General features: G+C 59.1%; 2 protein-coding genes across 2 annotated transcripts; both read left to right on the forward strand.

Moving 5' to 3' along the window:
* Window positions 1-3,713: 3,713 nt before the first annotated feature.
* On the forward strand, window positions 3,714-5,893 carry ASB12 (ankyrin repeat and SOCS box containing 12). Its single transcript, XM_066333753.1, has 2 exons — window positions 3,714-4,535; window positions 5,170-5,893. Exons 1-2 carry the CDS (start codon window positions 3,725-3,727, stop codon window positions 5,301-5,303), a joined length of 945 nt encoding a protein of 314 aa, XP_066189850.1. The 5' UTR covers window positions 3,714-3,724; the 3' UTR covers window positions 5,304-5,893.
* A 3,263-nt stretch (window positions 5,894-9,156) lies between these two features.
* Window positions 9,157-13,870, forward strand: AMER1 (APC membrane recruitment protein 1). The gene has a single exon (XM_066333878.1). It carries the CDS (start codon window positions 9,245-9,247, stop codon window positions 12,413-12,415), a length of 3,171 nt encoding a protein of 1,056 aa, XP_066189975.1. The 5' UTR covers window positions 9,157-9,244; the 3' UTR covers window positions 12,416-13,870.
* Window positions 13,871-14,375: the final 505 nt, after the last annotated feature.

Here is a 14,375-nt window from a genome sequence, read left to right on the forward strand (position 1 = left end):
GGCCCAAGGGCAGGAGACACGACAGCCCCACTCCCCAACTCTGCTTTCCCGACCTTGAGCACTGTTAGTAAATCCCTAATCCCTGCAAAATCATTTATTTGGGACTGTTTAGCTCTAAACTTTTAACTGCTTAGCTCTCCTAAATCCACAAGCTCATTAGCTCTCTTCAGCTGCGTTAATAACGATAATCTCTTTAATGGAAGCAACTCTGGACAGGATTTACCTTCCCAAAAAACTCCTTGACGTGCAGTAAATACCCTTCTGCCCTCTAATTCTTCCCCAATTAACAGGGAGCTGCTCAAGAGCTGCTCTGCCCAGAGCAGAGGCCAGGTCAGCCCCGGGCTCAGGCAGAAGGTGGAGGTTTTTCCTGGCTCCTCATCCTTCCCTGGAGTTGGAAGCACTGGGAAACTTCTCCCAAAGGGCTCAGGCACCTCTGCCTGGGCTCCTCCTGTGGCTCTGCTGCTGGAAATAGCCCTGGGATGTAAGGAAAGGTTCCTGCCCCGGGATCCGTGTGAGATTCCAGCTGGGCTGGCTTTGCCTCCTTAGAACTGGGTTTAATCCCCTCCTTGCTCCTAAGATCTTTCTTGGTTAACAACTAAACAGCAGCAGCAACAACAAAAGAACAAGCAGTTTATCATTAATTTGCCATTCAAGGATTTTCCTTTCATCTCCAAGTTTCCTACATTTCACATTTTCTAGCACTTCTGTTGTCTGCATTCCCTTTTTTCCCTTTTATAACACTCTGTCCTTTTAATGGCTGCTTTGATTTCTGTGGTTTGTGGATGGGGTTTCCAGCCAGGCTTGGCTTTTGTGGCTGCACCTTCCTAACAGTCAGGAAAAATAAGCCCCAATTCCCCTCTCCAGGGTTCTTCCACCTCACACTCCACAATTCCATTCCTGGTACTGCCTTTGGGAAGCAATAATCTATTTTTTGAGGGAATTTGGAGATGGAAACCAGAAATCTAAACCAAATCAATACTGACCATTTTCCTGCGTTCCAGACTTTCCATGGAAAGCAGGAATGTGGTGGTGGCACAGATCACACATTTCACAGAGCCACCCTGATTTTGTTTCTTGCAGCAGTGGGGATTTTCCTGCTGGATAATTTGGGTCTCTCTCATTATCTCACCGTGATAAGGCTGCCCCAAACCGCTGTTGGGAGAGGGTTTAAAGGGAGCTGGATAAAATAGGATTGCACTTCCCAGCTGACAGCTCTTGATAAGAGCCCCAGTGCTGCTTCCCACTCCTTTTCTTTGCCCTGGGAGGTTTCCAGGGTCCTGCTGAGCTTTGGGAAGCCCTGGCTGTGGTTCCTTCCCTGGCAGGTGCAGCCCAGAGTGGCTCAGGTGAGAAATCTGGGTCATCTTCAGCACCTTTTGTCCTTCTGGTGTCTAATAAACCACTTTGGAGGCTGCAAGTGGCCATTTGTATCACTCTGAAAATGGGGATGGAGGACAGCAGAGGGGTTGAGAGGGAATTCGAGTGTCTGGCAGCAGGCAGGGTGAGGTAAAGGCTGCTGCTGTCCTGATAGGGACCCCAAACTGCCCCATTTCTGCGAAAAAAACCAGCAGAGAAAAAGCTTTGTGTGTGCTCAGTGGGGTCCAGCACCTGTCCCGGCCTCCCCCCACCCCTCTGCCCTCTCTATATTTACCCAGGGGGAGCTTTCCAAGAATGGAAGTGGTAAGATAAAACCCCCGAGGGGCTAAAATTAGTGCCGGCGCTCGGGGCCGGTCCCGCCGTGGCATTTCAGCTGTGAGCCGCACAGCCCCGGCCCCTCCCGGCCCTGCCAGACCCTCTCCTGCTCTGCTCCTTCTGGGGTTAAACCGCGGGAGCACTCCCCATGGGACCCCCCTGGGCTCAGGTGCTCTGAGCATCCCCCACAGCCAGGTAAGGTGATGGCCCCGGGACTGGGCAGGTGAGGGAGGGGACCCCGAGGGACAAGTGTGTGCTCTGTCACAACCTCGTTTGGGGGTCTGCAGGTGCTTGAGAAGCTTCTGGCAGCTCAAGGGGTGACAAAACGGGGCAGGGAGGCTCTGGCACAGGGTGTCCAGAGAAGCTGTGGCTGCCCCTGGATCCCTGGAAGTGTCCAAGTCCCAGGTTGGAATAACCTGGGGTAGTGGAAGGTGTCCCTGCCCATGGCAGGGGTGGGATGAGATGAACTTTTAGGTTCCAAACCAAATCATTCTGTGATTCCACAAGTTCTGGTTTGGGCTCTTCTGGTTGAGGAACCTCCCTCAGCTCCCCACACAGGATCCCAGGCTGTCCAGGGAACTTCCCTTGGGGGATGCTCTTTATTCAGGGAGTGTTTCAGCTGCTCCTTTACTCTTCCACACAATTTCCCTTGGGAATGTAACTGGGAACACAAGTGTCTTTTTGACTCAGGCCTGCAGTAACCCCCAGCCCGTTATCCCTGTGGGTGGGATGATCCCAAAGCTCCAGAGCTCATTACTGGCGTGTCCAGTGAAGAGCAGCAGCGTTAGAATTTCCCACATTTCTCTATAAACTGGGCTAATGGCTGGCAGCCCATTTTATTGGGTTTCTTTGGTGCCATCAGACTCCTCTCAGTGTCCCCCCGTGCTGGTGGCCTTGCTGGGGTCCCCCTGAGTGGGTGGCCGTGTCCCCGTGGGTGATGTGGGACATGTCCCCTGTGACTGCCCTGGCACAGGTGAGCTCAGGTGCACAACGGGGCCGATCGTTCAGGGCAGCCCTTCGGTAATTAACTGCTTGCTGCGGCTCCTTTGCTAATTAATTGCTCCGTGCAGCTCCTTGGCTCCTCCCAGGACGGGTCAGCTCCTGCTCTGCCTCCCGAGGAAACTCGAGACGCCCCAGGGCTGCCGAGAAATTCCTCTGCCCATCCCCAGCGTCTCCAGCTGTTCAGGTGCCAGCCTGAGATCTCCCATGGGATGTCCCATCCCTGTCCCCTGCTGTCCCTCGTCCCCTGAGGCCACATCCTGGCAGGGTCCAGTCCCACTCGTGTGATCAGCTCAGCATTCCCACCCTTCCTGCAAATCCCTCACCAGAAACATCCCAGACCCTTTGTGCAGCTGTGATGGTGGGGCTCCAGCAGGCAGGAGGGAGGAAAATCGTGGAATTCTAATGCTGGTGTCATTTTGGGAAGGGAAATGCTGGAAGATGTTTGATCTTTAATCAAAATGACCACATTCACCTCATCCCTCAGGACTGGGGACAAGGGCTGGAGCGACAGGACACAGGGAATGACTTCCAGAGGGCAGGGCTGGATGGGATCTGGGGCAGGAATTGTTCCCTGGCACAATGGGCAGGCCCTGGAATGGAATTCCCAGAGAAGCTGTGGGTGCCCCTGGATCCCTGTCAGTGCCCCAGGGCAGGCTGGACACTGGGGTTGGAGCAGCCTGGGGCAGTGAGAGGTGTCCATGGCAGGGGTGGCTCTGGATGGGCTTTAAGGTCATCATCCTAAACCATTCCATGATTTTCTGGGATTCTGGCCCACGTACCCACTACAACACTGAGCTCCATTGTACCCTCAGGCTTTCATCCACGTGGATTTCTTTACATGGTGCCAGGGCCATGAGCACATCAGCAGCATCCTCACCCAATATTTGTCCCTTTCTTGGAGGATCTTCCTTACGTGGAGTATAACCTTACACTAAAATGCATCTGTTGGTGTCAGGGACTGGTTCTAACCCAGAGCTGGTTCTGCCATCCTGCAGATCTTTGACCTCACCCTTTTATACCATGAAAGCGGCACATGGAGCACAGACCAGACACCATGGGCCTCATGGACATCAACAAGATGTTCTCCCTGCTGCAGCCCGGCGATGACGAGGAGGCCGGCGAGGACAGCGAGGAGCTGAGCCGGGCCGTGTGCCAGGACGACCCCACCGCCCTGAGCAGGCTGCTGAGCCAGGACAGGTACAAAAAGCTCATCAACCGGCGCAGCGGCTGGGGAGTGCCCAGCACCCCTCTGCGCCTGGCGGCCACGCGGGGCTGCGTGCGGAGCCTGCGGCTGCTGCTGGAGCACGGGGCCCACGTGGACGGCCTGGACGTCAAGGCTCAGACCCCGCTCTTCGTGGCCGTCAGCAACGGGCACCTCGACTGCGTGCGGGCGCTGCTGGAGGCTGGAGCCAACCCTCTGGGCAGCGTCTACAACAACTGCTCGCCGCTGCTGCTGGCCGCCAGGGACGGCCACGTGGACATCCTGCGGCAGCTGCTGGAGCACGGCGCCGAGGCCAACGTCCACGCGCGGCTGCCCGAGTGGGCGGCCAACTCGGTGTCCTGCTCGGGGCCGCTCTACCTGGCGGCCACCTACGGGCACCTGGAGTGTTTCCGCCTGCTGCTGCTGCACGGTGCTGACCCCGACTATAACTGCGCTGAGCAGAGCGTCCTGGCCCAGATCAGGGAGCCCAAGACCCTGCTGGAGACGTGCCTGAGGCACGGCTGCCGCGGTGAATTCGTCAGGCTGCTCATCGATTTCGGGGCCAACGTGTACCTGCCCAAGGTGCCCGTGGATGGGGCGGCCCCGCGCAGTGAGGGGCTGGAGCTGCTGCTGCAGGCCAGAGGTGAGCTGGCTGTGTGCCCCCAGGGCTGGGGTGGGCACAGCTTGGCTCTGGGTTCCCTCTTCCCAGAAACCAGGTTAATCCTTCAGTCTCGGTTCCCCTCGCAGCATCACTGGGCTGTGTGGGTCTGTGACTGCTCCATCCCTGGAATTGTCCAAGGCCAGAGCAACCTGATAGTGGAAGGTGTCCCTGCCCATGGAATGAGATGAGCTTCAATTCCCTTCCCGTCCTAAACCCTTCTGTGATTCCATGGTTCCCACAGCCTGGGTTTACCTCACTTGTTGGGTTACCAGCTGCTTTTCACCCTTGCTCTCCTTTCTGCTGCTCAGCTTGGCCTCTGCTGTGCTCCCCAAGTCTAAAACCCTGCACTTATTTCCATGTGGGGATGGAGGATTTCTTCTCCATGCCCAGCTCCTGTGGGACCTCATGCCCGAGCCCATAGCCCCAGCCTCAGCCCAGAGGTTGAGTTTTCATAGGAGCATGGAATTTTCATAGGATCATGGAATGGTTTGGGTTGGAAGGGGCCTTAGAGGTAATTTGGTTTGCTCCATCCCTCTCCCTTTCCTTTGATGATACAGGGTTAGAGGGCAGTAAGGCTGTGTGCCTTGAAGGTGACCGTGTGATTTTCCTCCCACAGCTCATCCCAAATCCCTGCTGTCCCAATCCCGGCTGGCCATGAGGCGTCTCCTGAAGCAGCCTGGCTGCTCAGCTGCCCTCAGAGAGCTGGAGATCCCCACAGCCCTGGCCAGGTACCTCCAGCACCAGCCGTGACCCCAGGGACACCCACTGTGAGCACCCCGCTGGAAACCTGCTCCACCTCCTGGGAGTGAATCCCTGACATCCGTGAAAGCCCTGGGAATTCCTGGTCACAAGGTCACTTTTGCTGACGAGGTGCCTCCAGAAAGCAGTGCCCGTGTGGAAAGGTGGGAAGGGAAAGAGGAGGGAGAACAGGAGACCTCAGCTCCTGGTTTGCTTCAGAGCGAGGATAGAGCAGGATCTGATTGCCCTGGGTTTGCCTCAGACCATCTTTACTGAGGGATTTTACACCTTCAGCTGGTTTTGGCTGGAGAAGGGGCTGGGAAAGAGTGTGGAGGAATTCTTGGCTGGAAAGATGGGAATTCTTCCTTCCCAGTGAGGGCAGGACTGGGGCTGGCCCCACCGTGTGTGCACACCCCAGTGGGGCAGAGGAGGGGCTGGGAGATGTATCCAGAGCCCCAGCACCATCACTCCTCTCCCTGCCCCAGCTCTGACCCTAAACGTCCTCTTCCCACCCCAAAAGTGCTTCGTGTGGCTGCCGAGGGTCTTTTGTGATTGGGCTGGGTTGGGGTTTGAACTAAAAGTGTTCTGTTATTGGTATTAAAGTGCTCTGGCCTGTCTGGTGAAATACCTGATGTCTGGCAGCCCTGCCAGGATGGCTGGGAAGGGACAAGGGAATCGCTGCAGATGGGGAATTTCCGGCTGGATTGGGGCACCCCAGCACCACCTTTGTGTCCCTCCGTGTCTCCTGCCTTGCACACCAGGGTGACCCTCACCAGTGGGGGCTGGAGCTGCCTTCCTGGCTCTTCCCACAGCCAGGAGCTGATGGATGGATCCCAGTTCTCCTTGGCAGCTCAGCACCCACCCAGCAGTGAGGTTCTGGACCACTTTTGGCACGCGGCAGAAGGTCTCCCATGGTTTATTCCTTCTTGCCCTGTGACATCCCAAAGGGAATTTCTCCCAGGGGTCAGCAGCTCCAAGGGTGGCTCTGGGCTGAACACAGGCACCTCCCTGCAGGATTTATGGACTTGTGGGATCTATTAATCAGCATCTATTAATTAGGCTGTGGGGCTTCTCCCAAGGGGAGCATTAGGGCTTGGAAGCAGCCTGGACAAGGCTTTATAGGGAATGATGACACTGGTGACACTTCCCTCCCCACCCAGCCACCTTGGGGCGATGTTTGCTGGGCGAGGCCGGCCCGCGGGGACACTGCCACTCTCGGGTGTGACTCCCACTCGTGGCATCCTTGCTGTCACCCTCATGTGGGGATTTGAGTGGCTTTCGGGCGTCCCAAAAATGGGGAGGGGTGTTCACTGCCAGGCTGCTCAGTGGCTGTGGGACTGTGAGCAGGTGTGCAGCAGGAGGGTGGCTGGCAGTGGCGTGGCGCGGGTGACACGCCCGTGGGTGACACAGCACAGGCAAGGCGGTGTCCCACGGCAAACACGCCGTGTCGCCGCCCCTCCGCTGTCACACAAGGTGTCACACGCGATGTCCCACGCAATGTCACAGGCCAAGACAGGACATCCCCCCCGTGACCCCGCGTGTCCCGCGGGTGTCGCTCCAAGGCCACGCCCCCCGAGTGAGACCACGCCCCTCACACCGGACTGACCACGCCCCTCAGCAATCATACCCGCAAACGAGGCCACGCCCCCACCACGGGGACCCTCCCTGAGGCCACGCCCACTACACCACCGGGATGGCCCCGCATGTCCCCGGGCCACCGAGGAAGACACCGCGGGACGGCCATGGGGGGACACCGCGGGGACACCGCGGGGACACCGTGGGGACACCGTGGGGACACCGCGGGGACACCGTGGGGACACCGCGGGGACCGCTCCCAGCGGCCACGCCCCTCTCCCGTGGCCCCGCCCCGTTCCATTGAGCCCAACGCGGAGACCGCGCCCTCCCTCACGCAGAGACCCCGCCCCGTCAATCACCGCGCCCCGCCCTCGAGGCCCCGCCCCCCGCCGGCAGGCCCCGCCCCGGCCGTCACGCGGCGCCGCCCCTGCCGCCCGCGCCGGGCGGACCCGCGCCCCTCGCGCGGCCTGAGGGCTGTGGCGGGGCCGCGGCTCCGGGAGCTGCCGCCGCCGCCGCCGGTAAGTGCTGCCCGCCGGGCCGGGCCCGCCGCCGCTCCCTGTGCCCGCCGTGCTGCCCCGCGGCCCGGCCCGGCCCCCCGCCCCTCGCGGTTTCCCGGGTCCTCCCGAAAGTTTGGGAGCGCGGCGGGGGGGAGCGGGGAGAGCCGGGCTGGGGGCGCGTCCCCGTGAGGGGTTGGGCGGGCCGGGGGCCCCTGAGGGTCTCCTCTGCGGGTGAAACGCTGCGTTTCATTGTTACCGTGCTGCTTTTTGTTGCTTTTAAACCTTTTTTTTTTTTTTTTTTTTTTCGTGTTTTATTGGTCGTGGCTCTTCGCCCTCGATGCCCTTTATTTGTCTTAATTTCGTTTTTTTATATATTTCATTTTTTTAAAAAAAAAAATCCTTCTCCAGCCTCCCCTCCGCAGCAGTCAGTGCCCGTGCTGACGTGGAGCCGGAGAGCAATGATTCCCAAAAGGAATTTTTAGAAATCCTGGCTGTGTCTCGTGCCCTTTCCCCGGCTGTTTTGCAGCAGCCTGTGTCCAGGTGCAGGTTTGGGATCATTCCCCCCCAGTTTTCCAGCACGTGTCCGGGTGTTTCTCCCAGGCCCCTCTCTCCGCGTCTCTCCAGAGGCTTTGGAGGCACCCGGGGCTGGCGGAGGGCTCCATCAGCGCTGGAAAGGCTCGGGCTGCCGCTGGGGAGGTGGCTGTGCCAGCCGGCTACGCCCCGGCTGCTGCCTCCAGTGGGACAGGTGGACGTGAGGGGTTATCAGCAATCCCAGAATTCCAGAATCATGGAGTGGGTTGGCTTGGGAGGGACCTTAAAGCCCGTCCAATTCCAGCCGCGCTGAGGGCAGCGATGCCAGATCAATGTAGAGGCAAAGCAAGCCGGACCTGAGGAATAGAAATAAACCAGAGGCAAAGCAACCCAGATCTGAGGAATAGAAATAAACCAGAGGTAAAGCAACCCAGACCTGAGGAATAGAAATAAACCTGGGATTGCAGGTTTGCTGTGGGGCTGCAGGAACGGAGGGCATCATCTGGATGTATTTTCAGTTTGAGATCTCTGGCTAAACACCTTGAGAAGGTTTCCTGGCCTCCTGTCAGTCAGAGCTCAGCCTGGGTGTTACAGCTTGGGAGCACCTTAGGATTTTATTGCATTTAATCTGTCCACTCTCACCTCTGCAGAAGAAACATGATTATAATTGTTTTATTTCTCATTTCCTGATAGCAATCCAGGGTCAAATTTCAAACCTACCTCTCTGCTTCCGGGATAATCTGATCAGGGTGTTCACAGTGGGTGTTTTTAAGGCGATTCTCTCTCGCTGGACAGATTACTTTAAAAACCACTGAAATCTTCTATAAAAAAGCCAGGGTAGTAACCAAAGTGGTTTTTTTTTTCCCCTGGACACGTGAGTAGGGAGGGCTGTGTCCTGGTTTGGCCTCCCTCAGGATGCTCTTTGGAGCCTGGCATGAGGCCTGGGAAGGGGGTTTGGAGGTGCTAGCTCTTTAAGGTAGCCGGACCTCATCACCCTGGGGACACAAAATCTGGGAAGCTGCAGGGCTTGGAGCGAGGAGGTGCAGGGGTCAGACCTGCCTGTCCCCAGGGATTCTGCTCAGTGGAGACGTGTGGTTGTTCTGCTTTGGAAACTGGTGAATTTAAGCAGCGTTTTGCTGCCTGGATTTTGGAAGCGGAGGGAGAGCTTGGAGGCTCCTCCAGCTGGTGACGGAGCCCTGAGACCTTCAGCTCTGCCCCTCCCGCTGCCGTGTCCTCACCTCTGCCCTCTCCCTGTGCCGCAGGTCGGCGGTGATGTGCCCGTCCCTGCTCCCGGAGCGCCGCGCTCCCAAAGCCGCCGCTTCCAGCTAGATCCAAGCCCGGCCCGCTGCCATGGAAACGGGCAGCCCGGAGGAGCGGGACGGAGGGGACCGGCGGCGGCAGGAGGGCGGCGACGCCCCTCCCGACAGCGCCAACGGCTCCGTGGTGGCCGCGGAGCTGCAGCAGCCGCCCCCCGGCAAGCTGAGGAAAACGGCCTTCAAGCTGTTCGGGGGCAAGCGCAGCATCTGCACCCTGCCCAGCTTCTTCGGCGGCCGCGGCAAGAAAGGGCTCAGCAAGTGCAAGACCCACGACGGGCTGAGCAGCGCCGCCTGCGACAGGGGAGCCGGGACACGGCCCGGCAGCCCCTCGGAGGGCAGCAGGGACGGGCAGCCCGGCCCCCTGCCCAGCTCCCGCAGCGCCCAGCTGCCCGTGGACACCGGCTCCAGGGGGGATTTGGGCCAGCAGGATGGTTCTCCGCCGGGCAGCATCGAGGGCTGTGACAAAAAACCCAGCGGGGAGAAATCCTCCTTCCCCAGGCCTAAAAAAGGGCTGAAAGGGTTTTTTAACAGCATCCGGCGCCACCGGAAGAGCAAGGCTGCGGAGAGTGAGAAGACAGAGCTCCCTGAGTGGAACGGGGACACGGAGGAGGCCGGGAATGCTCCTGGGATGGGAGCGGAGAGCCGAGGGGCCGTGGAGGGCAGGGGAGCAGGGCCGGTCCCTGAGGCCACGCTCTGCCCGGGGGGCTCGGGGGGTGACTCCAGCTCTGCAGAGCCCACTGAGCCCACGGGCCCCACGGCTGACGGAGGCAGCCCCGAGGGTGACACGATGGCCGTGCCGGAGAACGGGGACCTTCCAGACGCAAAATCAGAGCCTGAGGCTGCTGCCTGCGCCGAGTTTGACCGTGAGAGTTTGCTGCTGGCCTTCCACCCTGACTTCATGGACAACGAGCCTCCCTGCCTGCACTCCGGGGAGCTGCTGAGCCTCATGCTGGGGGACGTCACCTCCCTGAAGAGCTTCGACTCGCTGACGGGGTGCGGGGACGACATCGCCGAGCCCGACATCGCCGAGAGCAGCATCTCCGTGGAGCGCAGCCGCGACGCCGCCAAGCGCGGCTCCTGCCTCGTCACCTACCAGGGCGGCGGCGAGGAGATGGCCATCCCCGAGGAGGCCGAGGAGTACCTGCAGCAGGTGTGGGACGGCGCCGTGCCGGGGGACACGAGCTACGGGGCCCAGGTGTCCAGCAGCAGCCTGGAGACGCACGCCTCTCACGAGGCTGATGCCCACCCTTACGTGGACGGCGTTGACCTCCTGACGCCCCAGAGCGACCAGCAGGAGTCTGCCCCAAACAGTGACGAGGGCTATTATGACTCCACCACGCCAGGGCCGGAGGATGAGGCTGGAGAGGAGCTCAAGAAGGACCGACTGCCCCGGGACAGCTACAGCGGCGATGCACTTTACGAGTTTGATGCCCTGATGAGCCCCTCTCATGGGGAGGAATCCCTGTTCGAGGGCAAAGTCCCACGCCAGGGCATCTTTAGCTACTTCATGGACTTCTGCCTCCCCGCAGAGAAGAACCTGATCCAGCAGATGATGGATCAGAAAAGAGGGCTGATGGAAACTGAAGAAGAGGGGCTTGCGGCCATTCAGAAGGAGCTGCTGTACTGGGAGCTGCAGAGGGAGCCCGTCCTGAAGCGCCTGGATGTCTCCAGCAAGGAGAAGTGTCCCCGGGAAAAGCAGTGCATTGAATGTAAAACCAGAGCAGCCAGCTCCATTGGCAAGAGCCAGAGTGGCCTTGGGAGTGAGCAGGTGGCCTCACACACCCCGAGCCGGGCTGTCAACGGTGGGGTTGCAGTGGCTAGGGCTGAAAATCCAGAGTGGAGGGATTTCCCAGGGACTCTGTGTCCGGAAAACTGTTACAACAGCCAAAAAGGCCCCGGAAGTTGCCTTATTCAGCTCACCAAGAACAAGCCGGGGTTCAGTGCAGACCTGGACTGTGGGATGTTCGGGGACTCCATCCACAGCGCTGCAGCCCCGGCCAAGGCAGGGATGTTCCCTGGGTTCAGGCTCCCAGAGCAGGAGCGTGGTGGCGGAGCAGAGCCCAGCCCTGGCGAGCCCCAGGCGGGCAGCGAGCCCGAGCACGCCGTGAACTTCTCGCAGGCTCTGGTGGAGTTTGCCAGCAGCGGGACCCTCTTCTCCAGCCTGTCCGAGAGCCTGGGCAGCTCTGCCTCCAGCTCCTCCTTCACCCAGAACCTTCCTGCCCTGCCCACCATGGTCACCTTCGACGTGGTGGACGTGGAGCAGGACGGGGAGGGGGAGTGCGAGCAGCGCCCGGAGCTGACGGCGGGGGAGGACATCGCCGAGGCCTTCGACGACGGCTACGGACAGAAAGAGTCGTTGGCTGAATGTGACGAGAGAATGTCCCCGGGCTTCTCCCCGGGCTCCTTCCAGAGCTGCAACTGGGGGGTGGCCAGCCTGCCCCGCCACCTGCGCCTGCACGGGCTGAGCCCCTCCATGCCCGCGCCGCTCTCCGTGGACCGCAGGAGCCGCTCGCTGGACACCGAGAGCCTGGAGTTCGAGCTGGCCGAGCCACAGGGCGCCCGGGCCGGCCCCCAGCCCTGCCAGCTCTGGGCCAGGCGTGACGCTGGCAGGAAGGACTCTGCTGGAGCCAGGAGAAGCAGGAGCAAGGAGGAGGGCGAGCTGGTGGCTCCCGAGGGGGGCTTGAGCTGGCACCTCCAGCGCGGCACCGACGCGGCTCCTGGTGGGATGGAGCTCTGGGGCTTCGCTCCAGCCGGCGCCGTGGAGAGCGTGTGGGAGCCGTCAGAGCCGCCAGACAGCGTGTCCCCTTTCCTGCCTCTCTCCCGGGGTGGCCTCGGGGAGGCTCTGGAGAGGCAGCCCCAGGAGGCAGAGCTGAGCAGGCACCCGCTGCGGCCCTCCAACCTCCCCCTGCAGCCCGAGGCCAGGCGGGCCCGGGAGGCGGCTGGCTCCTACCGGTACCACGGGGATGTCCCCAAGCTGTCCCGCCTGTTACCCCTGGGAGAGGCCGAGCTGCCCCCGAGCTTTGCCTTCGCCTGCTCCCCGGAGCACCGGGCCAGGGGCAAACCCGTGGGCATCGCCCAGGGCGTGCCGCAGCACCCCGGGGACAGCAGTGGGGACACCCAGAGCCTGGAGCCCCTCAAGGGCAGGGCCAGCCCGGGGCACAGCAGCTGCCGGGGCACCCTTTGCAATGTCACCGACGCTGAGTAGCTGCAGGAATGTCACCTTGTCACCATGTCACCAAGCCGAGGGGCTGCAGGAATGTCACTGTGTCACTGAGGCGGCGTATCTACAGGAATGTCACCGTGTCACCAAGGCTGAGTATCTGCAAGAATGTCACTGTGTTACCCAGCTGAGGGGCTGCAGGAATGTCACTGTGTTACCCAGCTGAGGGGCTGCAGGAATGTCACCATGTCACCAAGCCAAGGGGCTGCAGGAATGTCACTGTGTCACCATGATGAGGCTGCTCTGAGCAGGGGTGAAAGGGGGGCAAAGGGAGGGAGAAAACTGGGAGCAGCTTGGGGTGGACTTGAGTTTGAGCTGGGCTGATGCTCCTGTCCTGCAGCCACCATGGCCTTGCCCCTGTGCAGATCCTTCATCACCACTGAGGCTCGTTCTGGTTTTCCAGCCCTCTCCGACACCAAATGCAGCAGCAGCCCCTGGCAAACCTGGGGATGGGCCCTGCTGGTGTGGCAGGTTGGGGTTTGTGCCAGACTGGGGCTGGGAGAACAGGCCTTGGGCAGACTTTGGAGGGCAATGGGGCTGTTTTCCTCTTCTGGGTGAAATGTTTTAGTCCAGACTCATTTGAATGTCTTCCAGCCCGGGCTCAGTGTGGGGAGCTGGGAGGAAGGGCCACGTGTTCCAGAGCGAGGACGGGGCGAGGCAGCTGGAAAGGGGAAACTTTGCAGCAACATTTTTATTTATTTCATTTGTCCTTGCCCCAAAAGAAACCAGGAGCTTTTGTGTGTGTGCCGATAACGTTCTCCAGGTCTAGTTTCAGTTTGCTCAGAGAGATGTGCTGTCCATGGTGTCCCTTTGAAGAACAAAGTGTTGGTCCCTTCTTTGTTGTGGTCTGTCTTCACGGTGCAGAATTCCTGGTGGAAACCTTTCCCTTGCTTTGTCCCAGTCTCCTGGCCTCTCCAGGGCCGTGGGGACAGGGATGAGGCCTTTGAAATAAGCTAAATTTGCATCGTGCCTGTAGCTGTGAAGTGGCAGGTGCTGTTACTTTCTCAAAAGGAAGCTTTGTGGCTTTTTAATTTAATTTTTATTATTTTACGGTTGTTTTCTTTGCATAAACCCACAGGAGGAAAATTTTGTGTCCCTTGGAATTTGGGATGGACCACAGCTACATTGGGCTTCACTCCTCCTCACTGGAGGGAGCAAAAAAGCTGGAAGCTGCTGGAGATTTGGGATTTTTTTGTCTCTTTGAAGGAATGTGGAGAGGGGACACAGGCTGAGGGGACAGACCTTGTCACTCCTGTGACATCTGTTCCAGTCTGCTGGTCCCCTCTGTGATCCCAAACCCCCTCAGCTCTGATCCAAACCCCCAGTCCATGACACAAAGCTGCTTCCTTGTCCTGTCTAAGCTCTGTGTTCTGATGTAATTCCATTACCAGGGATTTTGGTTTTTCCCTTCCCCACTTTATTGCCATTTTTTTTTTTTTGTGGAAAAACCGATCAGAGTAGTGGTATTTCTCCCACTTATTGTACACCTCTCATGTCTCTTCACAGCGCCAGACTAGAGTCAAGCTCAACAGGAACCAAGCCCTTTCCCTTGGCTGTGGTTTCCCTGGATAGTCGGTGGGGACAGTGGGAATCTCCTTCATCCATTCCTGTGTGTCACCAATTCGATGAGGAGGCATTTGGCTCTTTTATAAACACACAAAGATAGATGTTTCTGTTCCGGGTTAAGTAAAGGTGGTCCATCCAGCTGACCAGATTGGAATTGATGCCCAAAAAGGGCAAAAGACACGGTATGAGTGATGAACCCCTCCCTCCCAAATTCCCACTGTCCAGCTGAAACCACTCAGGGAAGGGGCCTTTATTGGTTCTGAGGTTCAATCATGTGAGCTTTACTAGTAAATATATGCACAATGTCCACAATGCTGCACAATGCAGCAGAGTTTGTAGCATTCAAAAAAGAAATCAAAATCCCAAAGTGGAAATAGCG

Source organism: Sylvia atricapilla, chromosome 21, assembly GCF_009819655.1.
Source record: "Sylvia atricapilla isolate bSylAtr1 chromosome 21, bSylAtr1.pri, whole genome shotgun sequence".
In the NCBI taxonomy this organism is placed as follows: domain Eukaryota; kingdom Metazoa; phylum Chordata; class Aves; order Passeriformes; family Sylviidae; genus Sylvia; species Sylvia atricapilla.